General features: G+C 39.0%; 2 protein-coding genes across 3 annotated transcripts in view; both read left to right on the forward strand.

Moving 5' to 3' along the window:
- The window catches only part of TMEFF1 (transmembrane protein with EGF like and two follistatin like domains 1), a 148,159-nt gene extending 141,081 nt beyond the window's left edge, over positions 1–7,078 (forward strand). For both annotated transcript variants that reach the window (XM_029203775.1, XM_029203768.1), the window contains 2 exons: positions 2,320–2,478; positions 5,976–7,078. In XM_029203775.1, coding sequence (XP_029059608.1) covers positions 2,320–2,478; positions 5,976–6,060 — 244 coding nt within the window. In that variant the 3' untranslated portion in view covers positions 6,061–7,078. The remainder of the gene's footprint in view (positions 1–2,319; positions 2,479–5,975) is intronic.
- Positions 7,079–7,492: 414 nt separating this feature from the next.
- On the forward strand, positions 7,493–17,929 carry CAVIN4 (caveolae associated protein 4). The gene is made up of 2 exons (XM_029203735.1): positions 7,493–7,996; positions 15,555–17,929. Exons 1-2 carry the CDS (start codon positions 7,589–7,591, stop codon positions 16,233–16,235), a joined length of 1,089 nt encoding a protein of 362 aa, XP_029059568.1. The 5' UTR covers positions 7,493–7,588; the 3' UTR covers positions 16,236–17,929.
- The last annotated feature ends 645 nt before the right edge of the window (positions 17,930–18,574 follow it).

Raw genomic sequence — 18,574 nt, forward strand, 5'->3', positions numbered from 1 at the left:
CCCCTCCCCTCCCCTCCCCTTTCCCTCCCCTCCCCTCCTCTCCTCTCCTCTCCCCTTCTTTCCTTCATCCAATGGTTTTTAGTGTATTCACAGAGTTGTGCAGTCACCACAGTCAGTTTTACATTTCATTACCCCAAGAGGAAACTCTATACCCTTTAGCTATTACTCCCAAATCTCCCCATCCTCCTCAGCCTTAGACAACTAATAATCTACTTTGTCTCTATAGATTTATCTATTCTGGTCATTTCATTTAAGTGGATTATATTCATATAATATTTGGTCTTCTGTGTATTTCACTTAGCATACTGTTTCCAAGTTTTATCCATGTTGTGGCATATATCGGTATGTTGTTCCTTTTTGTGGCTGAATAATATTTCATTGGATGGGTAATACCACATTTTTTAATACACTTACCAGTTGATGAATAGTTGGACTGTTTCCACTTTTTGGCTATTAAGAATAATGCTGCCTTGAATAATTTTGTGTTTTTGTGTGGACATATGTTTTAATTTCACTTGGGTAATTGCCTAGGAGTGGAATTGCTGGGCTAAATGCTAACTCTATGTTTAACTTTTTGAGGAACTGCTGGACTATTATCAAAAGTGGCTGCATCATTTTATGTTCTCTAGAGTAACCTTGCCATCACTTGTTATTATCTGACTTTTTGATTCTAATGGGTATATTAGATACCTCATCGTACTGTGGTTTTGATTTGTATTTCCATGATGACTAATGATGTTAATGCTTATTTGTCATTTATCTATCTTGTTTGGAGAAATGTCTATTCAGATATTTTGCCTATTTTGTATTTTTTGGTCTTTTTGTTAATGAATTGTAATCGTTTTTTTATATATTGTAGATACAGTCTCTTATCAGATATATAGTTTGCAAAAATTTTCTCCTGTGGGTTATCTTTTCACTTTCTTGATAGTGTCCTTATGTACAAAAGATTTAATTTTGATTTAGCCCAATTTAACTTTTTTGTTGTTGTTTTTGTTGTCATATGAAGAAATCATTGCCTCATCTAAGGTCATGAATATTTACTTTCCTTTTTTCCCCCCAAAGAGTTTTGTAGTTTTAGCTCTTACATTTAGATCTGTGATCCATTTGACTTAATTTGTGTATGTTGTGAGAAAGAGGTCCAGCTTCATTCTTTTGTATGTGGATGCCCAATTGTCCCAGCACCATTTGTTGAAGAGACTGTTCTTTTCCCATCAAGTTGTCTTAGCACCCTTGTCGAAAATCAGTTGATCATAGATGTATGGGTGTATTTATGGGCTCTCAATTATGTTTTCTGATCTGTATATCTACTGTACTACTATTTTCTGTCTGCTAGGAAGCTTAGAACCCAGTGTGCAACCTTCTGGCAGGCGGCTAGGAACTTCAAGGGTAGGAATGGTGGACTCACGTCACCCCTGGCTTCCCCTGTTTACTTCCAGGTTTCTTTCTTGCTATGTGTGTTTTATTAAAAGCTATTTTTTTGTAATGAAGTGTGGGTCATTAATAAATATCCTTACACGTCAGATGTTTTATTAATCAGTTCTAACTGAAGGCTGGCTAATTTACACATTTTGCTTCTGTCAACTAAAAAATGGGAATTTTCTATTAAGTATCTTAAATGTTTCCCCCTGTCAAGTTACTATCATCACCTGATGTTGCCTTTTTATTTACTCTTAATTGGAATTCAGATAATTTCTAAGATTCACACCTATTTGACTGCTTGGCTGTGTTTCTGTCATTAATAACTTATTTTCATCTCCCCCCCTGCATTTTAAGTGATTGTATTATGTGTACTGAAAAGTATCTTGAATATAATTTGGTGTTATGTTCAGAGAACTGTAAATGTTTATATCTATTTATTCAATAATCCCACTTCCAAGTATCTAGCCTAAGGGATAACACTAAATATAGAAAAGTGCACATTCATCATAATATCCACCACACCTAATCCATAATTCTGAAAAATGGAAAATAACTGATACGTCTAAGAGCAAGGAATAGATAAGTTAGCTGTATTATAGCCACCGAATGGGATATTGTGAATCCATTTTTAAATGGCAGTAATAAAGTAGTATAAAGACTACTTAGCAGCTTTAAAATTAATGTGATATAATGATAAGTGGAAGAAGCACTTTATACAGTAGTCATATTAGAAAGAGTAGAAGGAAATACAATGATGGCAATTTTTTTTTTTTTTTTAGATGGTGGGAGAGTGCCTGATTTGCTGTTTTTGTTAAGTTTGTCATTCTTTTGTATGTTTTAATTTTAAAACCTGGAATTATTGAAATTTATAGGAATGCTTTTTTTTCCCTTTTTCAGATGTGAATCTGGTTACACTGGACAGCACTGTGAAAAGACAGACTTTAGTATTCTCTATGTAGTGCCAAGTAGGCAAAAGCTCACTCATGTTCTTATTGCAGCAATTATTGGAGCTGTACAGATTGCCATTATAGTAGCAATTGTCATGTGCATAACAAGGTAGGTAATGGCCTAAGAAACACCAACTTTCAATTAGAGGTGGGTGGCTGTTAAAGAAGAACCTTGAAACACTCAAAATGATAGGGACTTTATGTCCACCAGCCTATTAGGAAGAAATCCTAGGATCAGTTCTCTAAGGTTTCCATGTAGGTCTGACCTCTCAGTGTCTTGCTGCTTTAGAATTTGGTCAAGAACTCACTCCCAGGGTTACAGGCTGCAAGCAGAGGAAGCGTGAGGATATTCAGTGGCATAAAGGAATTTCGAGATCTTAGAACTATGTGTGTGCTTCAAGCACTGAATTTAGGGACAGCGATGGTAGCAGAATGGTCTGCACATGCACGTAAGAGCCATGCAGAAACTTTTTAAGTCCTGCAGAACTGACTAGGTCTTAGGCCCTAGGAATATACTTTATCCATAGTAAATATAATAAGGGAAGAAATCAGAGGTTAAAGAAAACCGCTTTTTTATATGTTGTCTTAACATTACTTCATTTTCTGGAATACAGTCATAAATATTAAACTTCAAAATTCTCTTATCATAACTAAAACTGTTGGAGTTTATCATAACTAGCCCCCAAACTAAAGGACGTATTTGGAGTGCAATTAGCCCAAAAATGGGTGTTTTCCAGGCTGAGTGGAAATATGTAAGTCAGAACTGAACTGGACCTGGGAGAAGTAAAAGCAAATTAAGTTCATCTTGTCTTTATGCTTCCCAGTCTCATGTCTTTTCTTCTTGCTTGCTTTGTCCTACCTCCTTTAAGGCTTGGTTCAGAGTCCCATAAACATCATCTCCATACTCTTCTGTATTATTCTGGGCAGAGGGCTGGAATTCATCAAGTGCAGATATTGGCAGGCCGTGATGGATTTATGGCTCTTCTATCCACAGACAGGATAGAAGCAGATCGTCAGTGGTCTCAGCCATCTGGAGCTAAAATGATAAATCTAGAAATGATAAAAAATATTCTCTGAGAAGCAGGTATTTTTCATAAAATGTAAGCACTAAAGCCAGTGGACTTTTATTCTGTAGAACAGATGATCTGCCCTTAGGCAAGACTACTGAGTATAAAATTTGACAGTAGATTAAAGTAGAGACATAATATTATAAAAAATAATGACAGCACACAGAGAAAATAGAAAAAAAAAACTACCATGTAACAGCAGGGCTGCCTGTGGCTATTTAACATAGGCTCAGAGGTTAAGTAATTTGCCTGTGGTCATCCAGCTAGCAAGTGGAAGTGTCTGGATTTGGATTTGGTGCTGCCTCATTTCCTAAATCATTCCTCTTTCCACTGAACCACCAAGAGGAAGAGGGTCTGTGTTGAGTCATCTTGGGAAATATATTTGCCAAGTATGACCATTGCATGGGAGCAAGGTTCAAACTTGATTTTGTAGTGGTTCAGGGTTTTTGAACAGGGGAGGGACTTGGTATGAACCATTTTTCCAGAGCATTAATCCGAGTGTCATCTGAAAAATTCACCAGAGGAGAGAAAATGTGAGGTTGGGGGAGACCATTTAGGACATTATTAGAGTAATGCAGGAGTGGAGTAATAGATGATTTTGAAGATGAATGAAAGAAATAAGGTAATTAGGTAAAGGGAAGGGAAGATTTTGAGACCCAGTGACAGTGCCATCTTTAAGATCAAAGGATGTTAAAGTCAGCAGGGAGTTATTTTGCATTCAACCCCTTCATTCTAGAGAAGTGAGGAAACTGGAGCCCTGGGATGGGAAGTATCTTAGCCAAGATCACAGAGATAGTTCAGCCCTTTTACAGATCCTATCCAGCCTTTTGTCCAGCTCTCTGCTTTGATTCTCACTGTGCTGTAATCCTCAACGACTAAATTAAAGATACCCGGCAAGTAGTTTTCAAGGTAGTACCCCCCCCCAATTTATACCCCAAATGCATTTGCTGCCTTCACAGACATGTCAGCATTGCCATGTATTTATTTTTAACTGTGTTACAGTGTCTTCACTGCCCTCCATCTCTATGTCTGAAGGGTCATCTCATTGATTTTATCATAGATCTCTCCCTGAGGGCTTTTTATTGTGGCATTTTCTCCTCTAGAACGTCTTGCTTATGTGGATCTAGGATATTATAATTATGCGCCTGGACTTATCTGCATTGCATTTTTAAGGAGTGCCTCTCCCACATAGTCCATTACGGGACAGCTGTTCACTTATCCTGGGGTGGCTGTTACATATGAGGAATCTTCCTTTAAAAGGATGTTCTCACTGACCCACTTATCAAGACTGCATAAGTGAAATTTTCTTCTTTTATGCTTGTAATCTTTCATGTTGAACATCACCTTAGCCAGGTCCCTTTATTGTATAGATGAAAAAACCGTGGTCCCGGGAAGTTGGAACTTGTCCAATGTCAAGGTGAGCTTGTGACAGTTGCAGAGGCTTGCTTGCCCTCTCAACCAGTGTCCCCATTTATGAAATGGAGATGATTCCATCACTGTCTACCTCCAAGTGTTTTTATGAGGGTGAGTAAGATAAAATCTGTGAAAAACAGTTATGTAAAATGGAAGCATTACCATCAAGGCTTTTAAGTCAAGACAAAGTAGTGCTCTTTGAAACTGAATAAAAACCTGGAACCTTACAGTAGAAGCACTCATTGTCTCAAGACTTTCTTTCCATTAGATTATAAGTTCCTTGCTGGCAGAGATTTTAGAGGTTAGTCCAACTTTAATATTTGCTTATAGGAAGAGGAGGTTGCACAGCTAGTTTCTAGCAGAGCCCAAACTCAGAATTACTGGAACTCATCTCAGTCCCTTTATTCCATGTTGTGTAGCATAGCACTTTGTGCACAGTAAGAGCTGATATGTTTGCATTCTAGTGGGCAGGCACAAGAGCAGTGACGGCACGATGAGCTTTATACCCCCGCGGAGGAACATGTACGGAACAGTGAGAGCAGAGTCGAGGAATATCCCTTATGCCTCGGAGGGCAGTTCTATTCTGGGTTCTGTGGTGTGCCCTAGAAGGGTGTGGAATGACTTCTTCTTAGTTACTGTCTAAAATTGCTAGGCATTTCTTGTGTATTCTGATCTGAGGTTAATAAGCACATTTCTTCCTGATTTCTCCTTCATTTAAGCTGTCCTTGTCATTTTTGGGGGTGTCATCATGCTCAGGGAAAGTACATAAGCCAGGAGCCTTTCTACTGTCACAAGTTTATATGTTAGCAGTCACTGTGTCTTGGGAGCTGCCAGGCCAGAAGAAGGGTGGGGATTCCTCTTGGGGATGCACATGCACCAGGGGAGACTCCAGGAGTGAGTTCCATTTGTATTCATACCTGCATTATATATCTAACCCTCTTACCTCCCAGCTTTATAGAGAAGATGGCAGTCTGACATGTTGGTCTCTCATCAAATAGCGTCTGTTTCCCTTTCATGTGGTCACATGCAGTATGGCTTTACGTGTGAAGTGTGTGTTACTCTGGAAACATTTGAAATATCCTAAACAAAATGACATTTTTCTTTCTTTTTTTTCTTAATTCAACAGAAAATGCCCTAAAAACAATAGAGGACGACGACAGAAGCAAAACCTAGGTCATTTTACTTCAGATACATCATCCAGAATGGTTTAAACTGATGACTTTTATATGTACACTGACCATGTGATGTACATTTGTCTTTTTTTAAAGAATGGAAATATTTATTTCAGAGGCCTTATTTTTGGACATTTTTAGTGTAGTACTGTTAGCTCGTATTTAGAATATTCAGCTACAACAGTTTTGGACTGTTTAGTAGTCTTTGTTTTATGTTTTTAAATACAGAAATTGATTTCACAAATTTGTACCACATGGTAATTCTAAGACTTGTTCTTTACCCATGGAATGTAATATTTTTGCAAAGATGGACCACTTCACAAATGGTTATAAAGTCAGACCCACTTCTTCCACAATGACCACAGCAAATGACCAAGCATGAACTGAAGGTAAAGATGTTTACAGATTACTTTTCTTACAAAAGAAAATCTAGAAGACTCTGTGTTTAGACATTTCAATGTTTTTGAGATTTATTAACCGATTTTTTAGACACTGCCTATTGCATGAATTGTAAAGCTGTGTGTGTTAGATGTAAAATATTTATAAGGTGTATGGACTGGAATTTGATCCTTTCTCTCCTTGAAAAAATAATTCTGAATTTTTAAAAGTATATGGAAGCAATGATGGAACGGATCACTGAAAAGTAGATTTAGATGTTGTGAAAATAGTCTGTTTAACAAACAGATTGGAATAAAGCCTACTCTATCATTTAAACTACTTCTATACACATTCATTTTTAAAGAAATATTTGTTTTAACATAAATAAACCAATTGTATCAGTGTTTGTGAATAAATGCAAAAATGATTGTTAACGATGGGTGCTCTTCACATGAGCTTAAAAATCATCTAAGACCTCTATCCAAATTTGTCCTGTAGTAATAGCTATACTAATAGATTGTTGGTGTTTAAAGATCTGAAGTGTGAATAGAATGTATTCAGCTGTTTAACATGTAGTTTAGGTATTCAGAAGTATGCATGTAGAATTTAAGAATATGTTCAAAATATTAATTTTAATATTTGGTTTGGAAAAGCATGTTATAATATAATGTTTTCACTATACGGCCTCTGTTTTGGTGTGTTTATTTACTGCATTCTTTGATATTGACATATCAGTATGTTTATATGTGAAATTAATAGAAAAAGCAGATTTCAGTTCAAAATTCCCATTTGCTTTTACAAATACTGCTTGAAATTGTCTAAAGATAGAAGCTTCACCCAGCGCTTGGAGTTTGCTTTTTTGGTTATTTGGCTTCGAGGCTTAATATTAGTAACATGGTGGCCTTAGGGAACTTCTTTTTAAAAAAGCTTTCCTCTTCTACCCACACAGTCTTATTTGAGTCCCTTAGTCATCAGTAAGCATGTTTGGAACAGCACCCAGTGCTTTTGCAAGGGTTCATATTGCAGAACAGTCACGTATGGGTATTTGTAGTTACAAATACTTGACCAGTCTCCAGGGGTGGGGTTTCCAACCCTTTAAACAACCCTGTTCCCTGTTATCAAGCTAACTTTTTGCTCTCAGTGCCAGAATTGATTGCGCTAAGACATCTTTCACTGAGAAATAAATAAAATGGAACATAATGGGTCTGCTTCAAATGCTGATAAAATCCACCAGAATCGCCTGTCGAGTGTGACAGAAGATGAAGACCAAGACGCTGCTCTTACCATCGTGACTGTGCTGGACAAAGTAGCTGCCATCGTGGACAGCGTGCAGGCCAGCCAGAAGAGGATAGAGGAGAGACACAGGGAGATGGAAAATGCCATGAAGACCGTCCAGATTGACCTGCTGAAGTTTTCGCAGTCACACAGCAACACAGGTTATGTCATTAACAAGCTGTTGGAGAAAACGCGAAAGATCAGTGCTCACATTAAAGAAGTGAGGGCCCGAGTGGAGAAGCAACAAACTCACGTCAAAAAAGTTGAATCCAAGCAAGAGGAAATAATGAAGAAGAACAAATTCCGTGTGGTAATATTCCAGGTAAGCTGGCACCTGTGTTTAGCTCGATTACTGCTATCTCTTGCGTCCTTTAATGGCCAACAGGTCTTGTCAGACCTGTCACATGGTAACTATTGTGTATATGCGTGTGGTGGAGTTCTGTATCATCAGAGATCTCAGGATAAAAGCATTTCTATGTTAACTGGTATACTATCATGTCAGTGTTTTGAGCTTCTCAGCCGTTTCATGTAATATGAACTGTGGATCATAGCTGAGTCTATTTCTTGCCTTTGAAACTTAATATTGGTAAGCTGCTTTCGGCATATTAGCCGTATTAGCATGATGCCCTCTCAAAGCCTTTGAGAAGGTTAGGACTAGAAGATATCTAAGAAGCCTCCAGTTTAAAACACCTCTTTGTTGTAGAAAAAAAGAAACTGAGCACCTGTACCTCTGCAAAGTGGATCTTTCCCTTGTTATGGAGAGCCCAGAAAGCCCTAAACAGTAAAATGTAAACTTTTCAGAGTATAATTTGTCTATTGGAATTTTTACCTATAATAACGTATAAGTCACAATAATAAGACAAACGGTCTATTTCTTAATGAACAATCAGACAGTTGTTCTTTTTCTTATAGTTATATAAATGTAGGAGTCACATAAGTAATTCCTTGTATTTGATTACCAAGTCTTTACTTAGCTGAATTCTTTTAGCTGCACTGCACAGCTTGTGGGATCTTAGTTCCCTGATCAGGGATCGAACCCGTGCCCTCTGCAGAGGAAGCACAGAGTCCTAACCACTGACCGCCTGGGAAGTCCCTACTTAGCTGATTTTACATGATAGTTTTTGTGTGGCGTTGTGTGTTGAGCTAATAAGTTCCTGTCTTACTCTGCACTTGATACTCATATTTTTTGAAATAGGAACACATCCATGGCAAATGCCTAATATCTATAATATATTTTAAAACTCTTACAAATTAAAAGGGAAAAAGTTGAACTTTCATGGTAGAAAAATTGGAAAGTCATTATCAGTCGGTTCACAAAAGACAAAGTAAATGAGCAAAATTCCATTTTCACCTATGTAAATATTTGCAGTTACTGAAACATTCGCAGAGTTTAAGAGTAGGAAATAATAAGCACTTTCATATTCTGCTGGTAGAATATTAAATGGTACATTTCTGGAGGGCGGTTTTGGTATTATGTGTTAAGAACCTTAAAAATTCGCAAACCTTTTGGCCCCAAAATTTAATGTCAAAGAATTTGTTGTAAGCATAAAATCAGGAATGTGTGCGGGCATGTTCACTGGTACATATATGCAGTGTTATCACACTGTATTTTTAAAATTAATGTATGCCCATATGCATAGCGAAAAGGCCTAGAAGAATAAAAACAAATTGAAATAGGAACACAGTTGGTAGGTAGTTGAAAGATACCAGGGATGTGGGCCATAACTCCCGGGGCATTCTTTACACTTTAGTCAATTCTCCGTAGCCCACTGTTGGCTGATAAGGTTACACGGGGATGGCAGAGTGGTATTTTGGATCTGTATTTAAGAGCCTGTTGGTTATTTAGGAGGAAGAATGGGAGGAGAGAGTGGGTTGCTTACTTCAAAGGTAGTCAAGTTCGACTATGCCATCTGAAGGCCTTTACCATTTCCCTCTCCTCCCAGGTCCCTAGAAGTCCTTCTCCAGACTTAAATTTTTGAAAAAAAAAAAAATCAGTCATCTTACTCTCAGAAGCCAGTTGTAGTATATGTAATGGGGATCTAAATTTAGTACTGGAGAATGTAGTATCCATTCTTGAATTCGCTTTTCCATGGGCATTAACAGTTCATTGCAGCTCTATTTACAATAGCCAGGACATGGAAGCAACCTAAGTGTCCATCAACAGATGAATGGATAAAGAAGATGTGGCACATATATACAATGGAATATTACTCAGCCATAAAAAGAAATGAAATTGAGTTATTTGTAGTGAGGTGGTTGGACCTAGAGTCTGTCATACAGAGTGAAGTAAGTCAGAAAGACCATATGCTAACACATATATGTGGAATCTAAGAAAAAAAAATGGTTCTGATGAACCTAGGGGCAGGACAGGAATAAAGATGCAGATGTAGAGAATGGACTTGAGGACACGGGGAGGGGGAAGGGTAAGCTGGGACGAAGTGAGAGAGTAGTATTGACATATACACACTACCAAACGTAAGGTAGATAGCTAGTGGGAAGCAGCCGCATAGCACAGGGAGATCAGCTCGGTGCATTGTGACCACCTAGAGGGGTGGGATAGGGAGGGTGGGAGGGAGGGAGACGCAAGAGGGAAGAGATATGGGAACATATGTATATGTATAACTGATTCACTTTGTTATAAAGCAGAAACTAACACACCATTGTAAAGCAATTATACTCCAATAAAGATGTTTAAAGAAAAAACAAACAGTAATGGGTATAACTCACCCTCCACTTGCATGGGGCATGCCAGGAAACATTCTTGGTATCCAGCATTTCTCCTGAGAACCTTTGTGTGAAGAGTAGACCAGGTTAACAATCAAGATTTACAAAGGCTAAAGAAAGCAGAGGAGTTTCTGAGAAGTTCTAATTGACCCTTTTTTGTCTATTGACATAATTCTTTTTTTTAAAAGTTGTTTCTATATTCACCTGTTTATTCCCTGAAAGTTGCTATTTTTTTTCTTTGAGCACCTACAGTTATTTCAATAAATAGAAGATGGTATGAAAAAGGAAGCGAGAGGCACTAGTGAGAGACGTAATGCTATGAAGAGTCTGTGAAATCAAGTTGTTCAGAGTAAGCAGCACTTTATCAATAAGCAGTGGCTATCTCTTGTAATGGGAGAGCATGTAAAGAAAAGTTAAATACCAATGGATTCAATGATTCATGAGATATTAGAACACTGTATACAGCATTCATATGGGTTTGTTTAACAGTTAGAAGTCATATGCTTAACAGTTAAAAGTCATATATATATATGTGTGTGCATATATATATATATATATATATATATATTTTTTTTTTTTTTCCTTTTGGCCAAGCTGCGCACCTTGCGGGATCTCAGTTCCCCAACCAAGGATTGAACCCAGGCCACGGCAGTGAACGCTCCAAATCCTAACCACTAGACCACCAGGGAACTCCCAAAATTCTTATAATTCATTCTTACAGTTAATATGTTTAAGTGGCTATGTTGAGATTGCACCTTCTACTAAAATTAACTTGAAGCTGAGTAATTCAGCTGTAGTATACTTTCATTTCGATTTGGGTTTTTCCTCAAAAAGATTTCCCTAGATATATCTTTTGGTGGCAGTGTTTATCGCTATTTTATCTCCCACCGTTGTGTACGGCAGAGCTTTCACCTAATTCTGGACATTGGCATTGAAAAAAATTATCTGCTCTTTATCATACAGTTATGATTTCTCCTTGAACATGCTTTCACCTTAGCGACCTCCTCACCATGAAAGAAAGCCAGGAGGCTTCCCATATCTTCTAACAATTTTGCTTACTAACCACATGCCCGTGCCTCCCAAATGAGGTATTTGGCCATTCCCTAATGATAAGTCCCGGACTTCTAAATATTCGAAATTCTCTTAGCAGTATTACTTTGATAATCAAGGCCATTATACTCTGACTCGTAATACTCATTTTGTTACAAAAATCATCTCTTTACCTAGAATTTTACATGAAAAAATGTATAATAATTGTATTTGGAAATCAACTATAATCCAGCCCTATAATTTCCAATTATTATTACAGTGTATTCACCACTAACTCATGGTATCTTTGACTCAGAGGAGTTGCAACAAATAGATTTACATAGCAGGTACTTTCTCTGTCTCTACCCCTGTTTTGTTTTGTTTTTAAGCCTGAGTTTGTTGAGTTTGTTGTGCAGTTGAAGAAGGGTTTGTGATTCTTGAGTTAAGCCATAACTGATTTCTTCACAGCAGGATTGTGAGGGTTTTTCCGTATGAAACAGTAATTATTGTTTGGCTCCTTTTCTAATTATACCTACTCAGTCCATACCCACCCACTCAGTGCTGCTGAAGCTACTCCCTGTAGTAGTTGTCAGGAAAGGAGAGGAATAATGTTGCTGCTTCTGAGATACCCACTCTACCTTTTTTTTTTTTTTTTTTAAGTTCCTAGACTCTCCAATCCTGTAGCCAAAGAATTTAATTTTAAATAAGTATCCGGAGAAGTAAAGTTCTGGGGATACGTTCTTGACTATCAGGATGATAGGTTTTGGAATACGTATAAATGTGTTTCTTACATAGTAAATTTTTTGGTTGAACAGATTTAATCTGGATCTCAAGTAGGAGCACAGTTTCTTTTAGAAATTTCAACTCGTGGGTTCAGTTAAAAATCTCATGATCTTTAAAGTTTTTCCTGTTTAGTTTTAGAAATAATCCCTAAATAGCAAGTTGGGGTCCTTTAGCAGCCATGTTTCTGGCCTGGTTCTCAAGGTTACCAGTGTCTGCCATGTTCCCAAATCCAACTTGATGAGTCCTTACCCTTTTGACATATTTGACATAGTTGGTCCCTCCCTCTCTTCTTGAAACTTTTTTCCCCTTGGCTTCAGGGGGTGCCTCTCGCTCTTGGATTTCCTCCTGCCTCACTGGCTGACATTTATCCTTTTTGGTTCTTTCTCATCTCTTCCTTCCTCTTCTTTTTTAAAAAATTTTTTAAATTTATTTATTTGGCTGTGCTGGGTCTTAGTTGCGGCACATGGGATCTTAGTTGCCCTGTGCGAGATCTTTGTCGCAGCATGAGGGATCTTTAGTTGCAGCATTCAGGGTCTTTAGTTGTGGCATGTGAACTTTTAGTTGTAGCATGTGGGATCTAGTTCCCTGACCAGGAATTGAACCCGGGCCCTCCTGCATTGGGAGTGTGGAGTCTTAGCCACTGGATCACCAGGGAAGTCCCTCATCTCTTCCTTCTTATCTTCAGGTCCAAAATCCATTTATCTATCAATAACACCAAAATTCAAAAATCTGTAAAAATAAAATTTTTATTGTAACTTATTTGGCAGCAAGACCTAGCTTTACCTGAACTCAGTGGATGCCAAAACCCAACCTCAAGTAGCATGAGGCTGTTTATACTCTTTGTCCCACCTTAGAGTGAATATTTGTATTTTTTTGCCACAAAAAGGTTTCTTCCCAAGATCTCACTGGGAATGTTATGTAATATATTATTTTCCCCAAATCTGAAATATTCTGATTTCTGAAAGGTAGCTTGGTTCCAAGGAGTTTTGAATAATGGAGTGTAGACCCATTCATTCAATCTCTTGGTGATCTCTTTCATCTGGTCTCATGATTTTTAGTTTTCATCTTTATGTTAATGATACCTAAATTTATCTCTAGTCCAGATCTCTCTCCTGAATCCCAAACTTATGTACTCAGCTGTCCACTCAACATCTCTGCTTGGATGTACAGTGGGCATCTCAAAGTCAGCATGTTCAGATCCCATCCTTTCCCATCTCAGTGAATGGCTAATCTGTCCTTCAGCTGCTCAGGCCCTGGACTAGAGAATCATCCTTGACACTCTCCACATCTCAATCTAGCAGCAGCAGATCCTGTTGGCTCCTACCTTCAAAGTGGATCTGGAATCAGGCCACTTCTCACCACCACCTCTGTCCACACCCTGATCCATCTCTTACCTGATTGAGCTCAGTGGTCTCTAACTGCTGTCCCTGCTTCTCATCTTGCCCTCAATAGCCTCGTTTCAGCAGGGTGACCCTTTTACAACATAGGTCAAGTCATGTCACTATCCTCAAAACTTTTTAGAAGGCTTCCTATCGCACTCGGAGTAAGAGCCACGGTCCTTATGATCAGATACAGAGCCCTACGTGAGCTGGCCCTCCCACTACCTCTCTTACCCTCTCTCCTCCTCTTGCCCCTTGGTCACTCTGCTTCAGCCACACTGCCTTCCTTGCTGTTTCTCGTTTCCTCCCAGTTATATGCATTACCTTCAGGTCTAGGCTTGGATGTCACCTTATTAGTGGGGCCTTTCCGAGCATCCTCCCCAGTCACTGTGTATCCCCCTGCCCTGCTCTATTTTTCACCTTAGCGCTTATCACCATCCAACATACTATGTAAGTAACTTGTTTATTTCTCTCTTCAAGAATACAAGTTCTTTTACTCTGTTTTTTTTTTTTTTTTTTTTTGCGGTACACGGGCCTCTCACTGCCGTGGCCTCTCCCGTTGCGGAGCACAGGCTCTGGATGTGCAGGCTCAGCGGCCATGGCTCACGGGCCCAGCCGCTCCGCGGCATGTGGGATCTTCCCGGACCAGGCCACGAACCCGCGTCCCCTGCATTGGCAGGCGGACTGCCAACCACTGAGCCACCAGAGAAGCCCTTTTACTCTGTTTTATTCAAAGAGGGAGGTTCTCAGTTCCTAGACTAGTGACTGGTGCATGGTAGGTGCTTAGTAACAATTTGTTGAATGAAGGCGTATGCTTCTTATTTGTTCCAACAGTCATTTGTTGAGTATACCTACTATGTACAAGGCACTCTGATAGATGCCAGGCATAAGACATAAATAAGATACATCTCTGCTTTCCTGGAAGCTATTATTTAGTGAAGGCCTCAGGGAGACATATATAAATGAGTAGAGTTCTGATTCAATTCAGACTGTGATAAATGTTATAAGTAGAGGAATGCATGTGTCATTTTGGTATAGATTGGAGACAGGTTTGACCTCTGGGGGAAGTTGGGGATATTTGAATTGACTCGAAGAAAGATTTTATTCACAAAGCTGGAAAGAGGTGAAAGGTAGCAAAAACCACGTTTATAAAGGCATGCAGGGATGAAAACAGTATGTGTTTAAGGAACTCAGAGGGGTTGTATTGCTGGACTGGAGGAGTGGGAAAGTAGGTTTTGCTCAAATTGAAGAGCCTTCTAATTATACTGAAGAATTTGAACTCTATCCTTTGAGTATTGGTGAGCTCCCCAATGTTTTAAAGTAGAGAAAGCATGTGATCAGAGCTATGTTTTAGAAACATTTCTCAGGAAATACTTTGGTGATGTTTTAGAGGTATAAATATTGCACGAGTTCAGGCCTGAGATGACAGGGCCTGAATTAAGACGTTGGTAGAGGCAAGGAGGAAGGAGGCGGGAACAGAAGAGTTAGTAGTTATTAAGCAATATTATCGACAGCGCTTAGTGACCAGTTGGATATGGGATGAAGAGAGGGAATATTTGGGACCATGCTTCTGAGGTTTTTCTGGGTGGCACCTGGAGGTATTGGTGCTGAGAGGTCCAGGAAAGGATGATGGCTGGGCCTTGATTTTTGGATATGTGAAGTTAGAGGTTCCTGTGTTACATCTAGGTGGAGAAGTCTTTCAGACATTTAGAAATGGGTTTTCATCTTAGGGGAAGGGGAGAGGTGAAGGTAAAAGATTTGTGAGTCTGCTTGCCTGGATTTGAAGGTAGAGCAGTGGATAAGTTTGCTCGGGGTGAGCTTGGGAGATGAAGAAAAAGAAACCCTGAGAAATGCCAGCATTTAGGGAGTGGGGGGAGGATAAGTAGCCCGTGGAGGAGATTGAAAAGGCGTGGCTGGAAGGTTAAAGAACCCATCGCTAACACGCTTGCTTTCTCTCTCCTTCAGGAGGATATTCAGTGTCCAACGTCCCTGTCTATCATGAAAGACAGAAGCTTGACTGCTGAGGGTCCAGAGGAGGAGGACGATATCTTCGATCCCCCAGTTGATCTGTCTTCGGATGAAGAATATTATGTTGAAGAGAGCAGATCTGCCAGGCTTAAAAAGTCAGGCAGGGAGCGCATTGATAATATCAAAAAGGCCTTTTCCAAAGAAAACATGCAGAAGACACGGCAGAATTTTGACAAGAAAGTGAACAGAATTAGGACTAGAATAGTGACACCAGAGAGGAGAGAGCGGCTAAGGCAGTCAGGGGAGAGGTTAAGGCAGTCAGGGGAGAGGCTGAAGCAGTCAGGGGAAAGGTTTAGGAAATCTATTTCTAATGCAGCTCCTTCAAAGGAAGCTTTTAAGATGCATAGCCTTCGGAAAACTAAAGACCGTACTGCGGCCGAAGGTCCCGAAGAGGTCGGGGAGATAGGGGTGGACATCATTGCCAGGAGCGAGTCTCTGGGCCCCATCAGTGAGCTGTACACCGAGGTGCTCAGTGAAACAGACCCCGAGGAGGCCAGAGCCTCACATCCTCCCCGAGAAGGTGGGGAAATCTCGACCTCCGAGCCTTTAAAAGTTACTTTTAAACCCCAGGTGAAAGTAGAGGATGACGAATCTCTTTTGCTAGATTTAAAGCAGTAATTATAAAGAGGAATTAAGTATATTATAATTGTAAGTCTCCTGAATCACACAGTTTTAGTTTAATTAGCATAGTCATTTACATGTATATGCCATATAGGAAAACATAAGTGGTATGGCTGTCTCATTTCTTAGGTTTAAAATTTTAAAGGTAATACAATTATTAATATACATTTGCTTAATTAATATACACTTCCTGGGGAATTCTTTTTTTTTTTTTTCCCCTCCCCCAGGACTTACATGATTCTATCAGCTTTCTCTCTTAGGTCACCTCTCATGGCAGCTGTGGATTTTTAAGTTCCTTTCTCTTGCCCATCAGAAAAATAGTTTCCTAGTGAGGCCCAATTAGGTGTTCGGTAGTCTACAATAAATGAAGGCCAAATTTATGGCCATCATTTATTTGCAAGTGAACTCTCGATTTTGGTCTAGATTAATATTGTGGCCAAGCTCAAAGGGGAATAAGTCACATGTGGATTTTTATCTATATGTTCACATCAATAGATTTTTTAGTAAATTAGCAGTCACACCCCTTTTTGATGCCTTTGCATAAAAACGTTGAAGTGCTGGACTTGAGCATTTAGTTCTGGCATCACAGCTTTGCTTACAGGGAGCCACTTGGCAAGTCGTCTAATGGTCTGGTTAGTACAACAGAGAGGGTTCGCCTGTCCTACCCTTCTCAGAGGACTGTTGTGAAGATAAGGAAATGTTATACATTCTGGGAGAACAAGAGCTATTTCCAGAGAAAACAAACCCCACTGGTTCCTCAAAAGCAGAATCGAAATAATTCCATCTTCTGAAAAAGTCCTGAGCTCCAAGCAGTGAGGACCTAGGTCGGACAGACACTAAAGTTGGTCTTCAGAAGCGTTTTCACAGAATGAGGAATCAAAAGTCAATGTTTGGGTGACATCTTTTTTGTCAAAGACTAAAACCAGACCTTGGGTTTGAGTTGGGTCTTAAAACGTTTCCTGGAAAATTCTTTTCTGATTTTCTTCTGATTCAGATCTCTGGTGGACTGGAGCAGCATCGTTTTGAGCAGCATGAAAGCTGCAACTGTGGCTGTGTCTTCCAGAGGCCTTTCTAAAGTCAGCCCTTGTGCAGTGCTTGGAAATGACCTCAGATGCTTCTGATTTCCAGAGTGAACCCCTCAGGGTCCATCCGTCCAAAACAGTATTCGTGGGTGTTCATCATAACTGCTCTGAGAGGAAGCCAGATTCCACTTATTTGTTAGCTGTAGATCTAGCCAATCTAGAAGTAAATATTATTGCTAAAGAAAGAGAAATGGTCATACTGGTCCTGCACTTGTATATGTTTAAATCTTCTGGTTTGTAAAAGGGAAGAAATGATGGAATTGTGGAATTTGAAGAGTTTGGACAGCAGTCAGCTTTCAGTCAGTTTTGGATGCTCAAGTAGTAATTAAGCATTGTACACACACACACACACAGAATCAGCTTTAAAATATTTAACTCAGTTACCCAGCTGTTTGGATTTGGGAGTTTGATTCAGCATCATTTCCTCTTCACTCTGCCTGAATACATAAAATCATGAATTGTTAATCTCATTATCTTTTTTTATTGAAAACTAAAGTGTATACAGCTTTGAACAATACTTTAAAAGGAATAATTTTTAAAATGTTAGAGTTTAGAAAGAGCTTGGATGCCTAATCACACATTTCCTTAAAGCCATAATAAATTTGAATTTAAAAAAGACATTATTACAAAGTTTGATGTCAGTGTCCTTTTTGTAAATATTTTTACTAATAATGAATGCAAACAGTATGGCATGTATTTGATATAGTAACCCTACTCATAATAGATATGTTTCTAGGTTAAGCAGAATGTAAAGAAGTTATGTGCTTTTTTTTTTCTGGCCCTACACAGTCCTACAATTGAGCAAAATATCACTGTCAAGGAATTTTTGTAAAGTCCATTTGCTTACTGACCCATTATATAAGCAGACTTGATATGTTATGGAACATTTCCCACATAGGTACGTTTGAATTTTGATTTAGAAGGCATTATAGCCTGGCCAGCTCTTCATCATGGTAGACTCTGAACAATTTCATGTTCCCAGAGGTTCATTGTAACTTACACTGCTTTCTTGGTACTAGGATTTTCCCCTCCGTGTCACTTCTGTCTCTCAACATTTCCCCCCCATGTTTAGAGCGTTCCTCAATTCCACATTCATGATTTTTTTCTCCTTTCACCCCATTCTCTTGACATAAAGAATGTCTTTATTATAGGCTGCAGAATCATACATCTTCATTTAATGCAAGGAATATAGTCAACATTCTCTATTTTTAAAGTTTCAGACAACACAGATTTTCTCCTCATTTTACTCTTCTG

The sequence above is a fragment of the Monodon monoceros genome, unplaced genomic scaffold (assembly GCF_005190385.1).
Source record: "Monodon monoceros isolate NGI ecotype Baffin Bay Population unplaced genomic scaffold, NGI_Narwhal_1 Super_Scaffold_5, whole genome shotgun sequence".
Taxonomy (NCBI): domain Eukaryota; kingdom Metazoa; phylum Chordata; class Mammalia; order Artiodactyla; family Monodontidae; genus Monodon; species Monodon monoceros.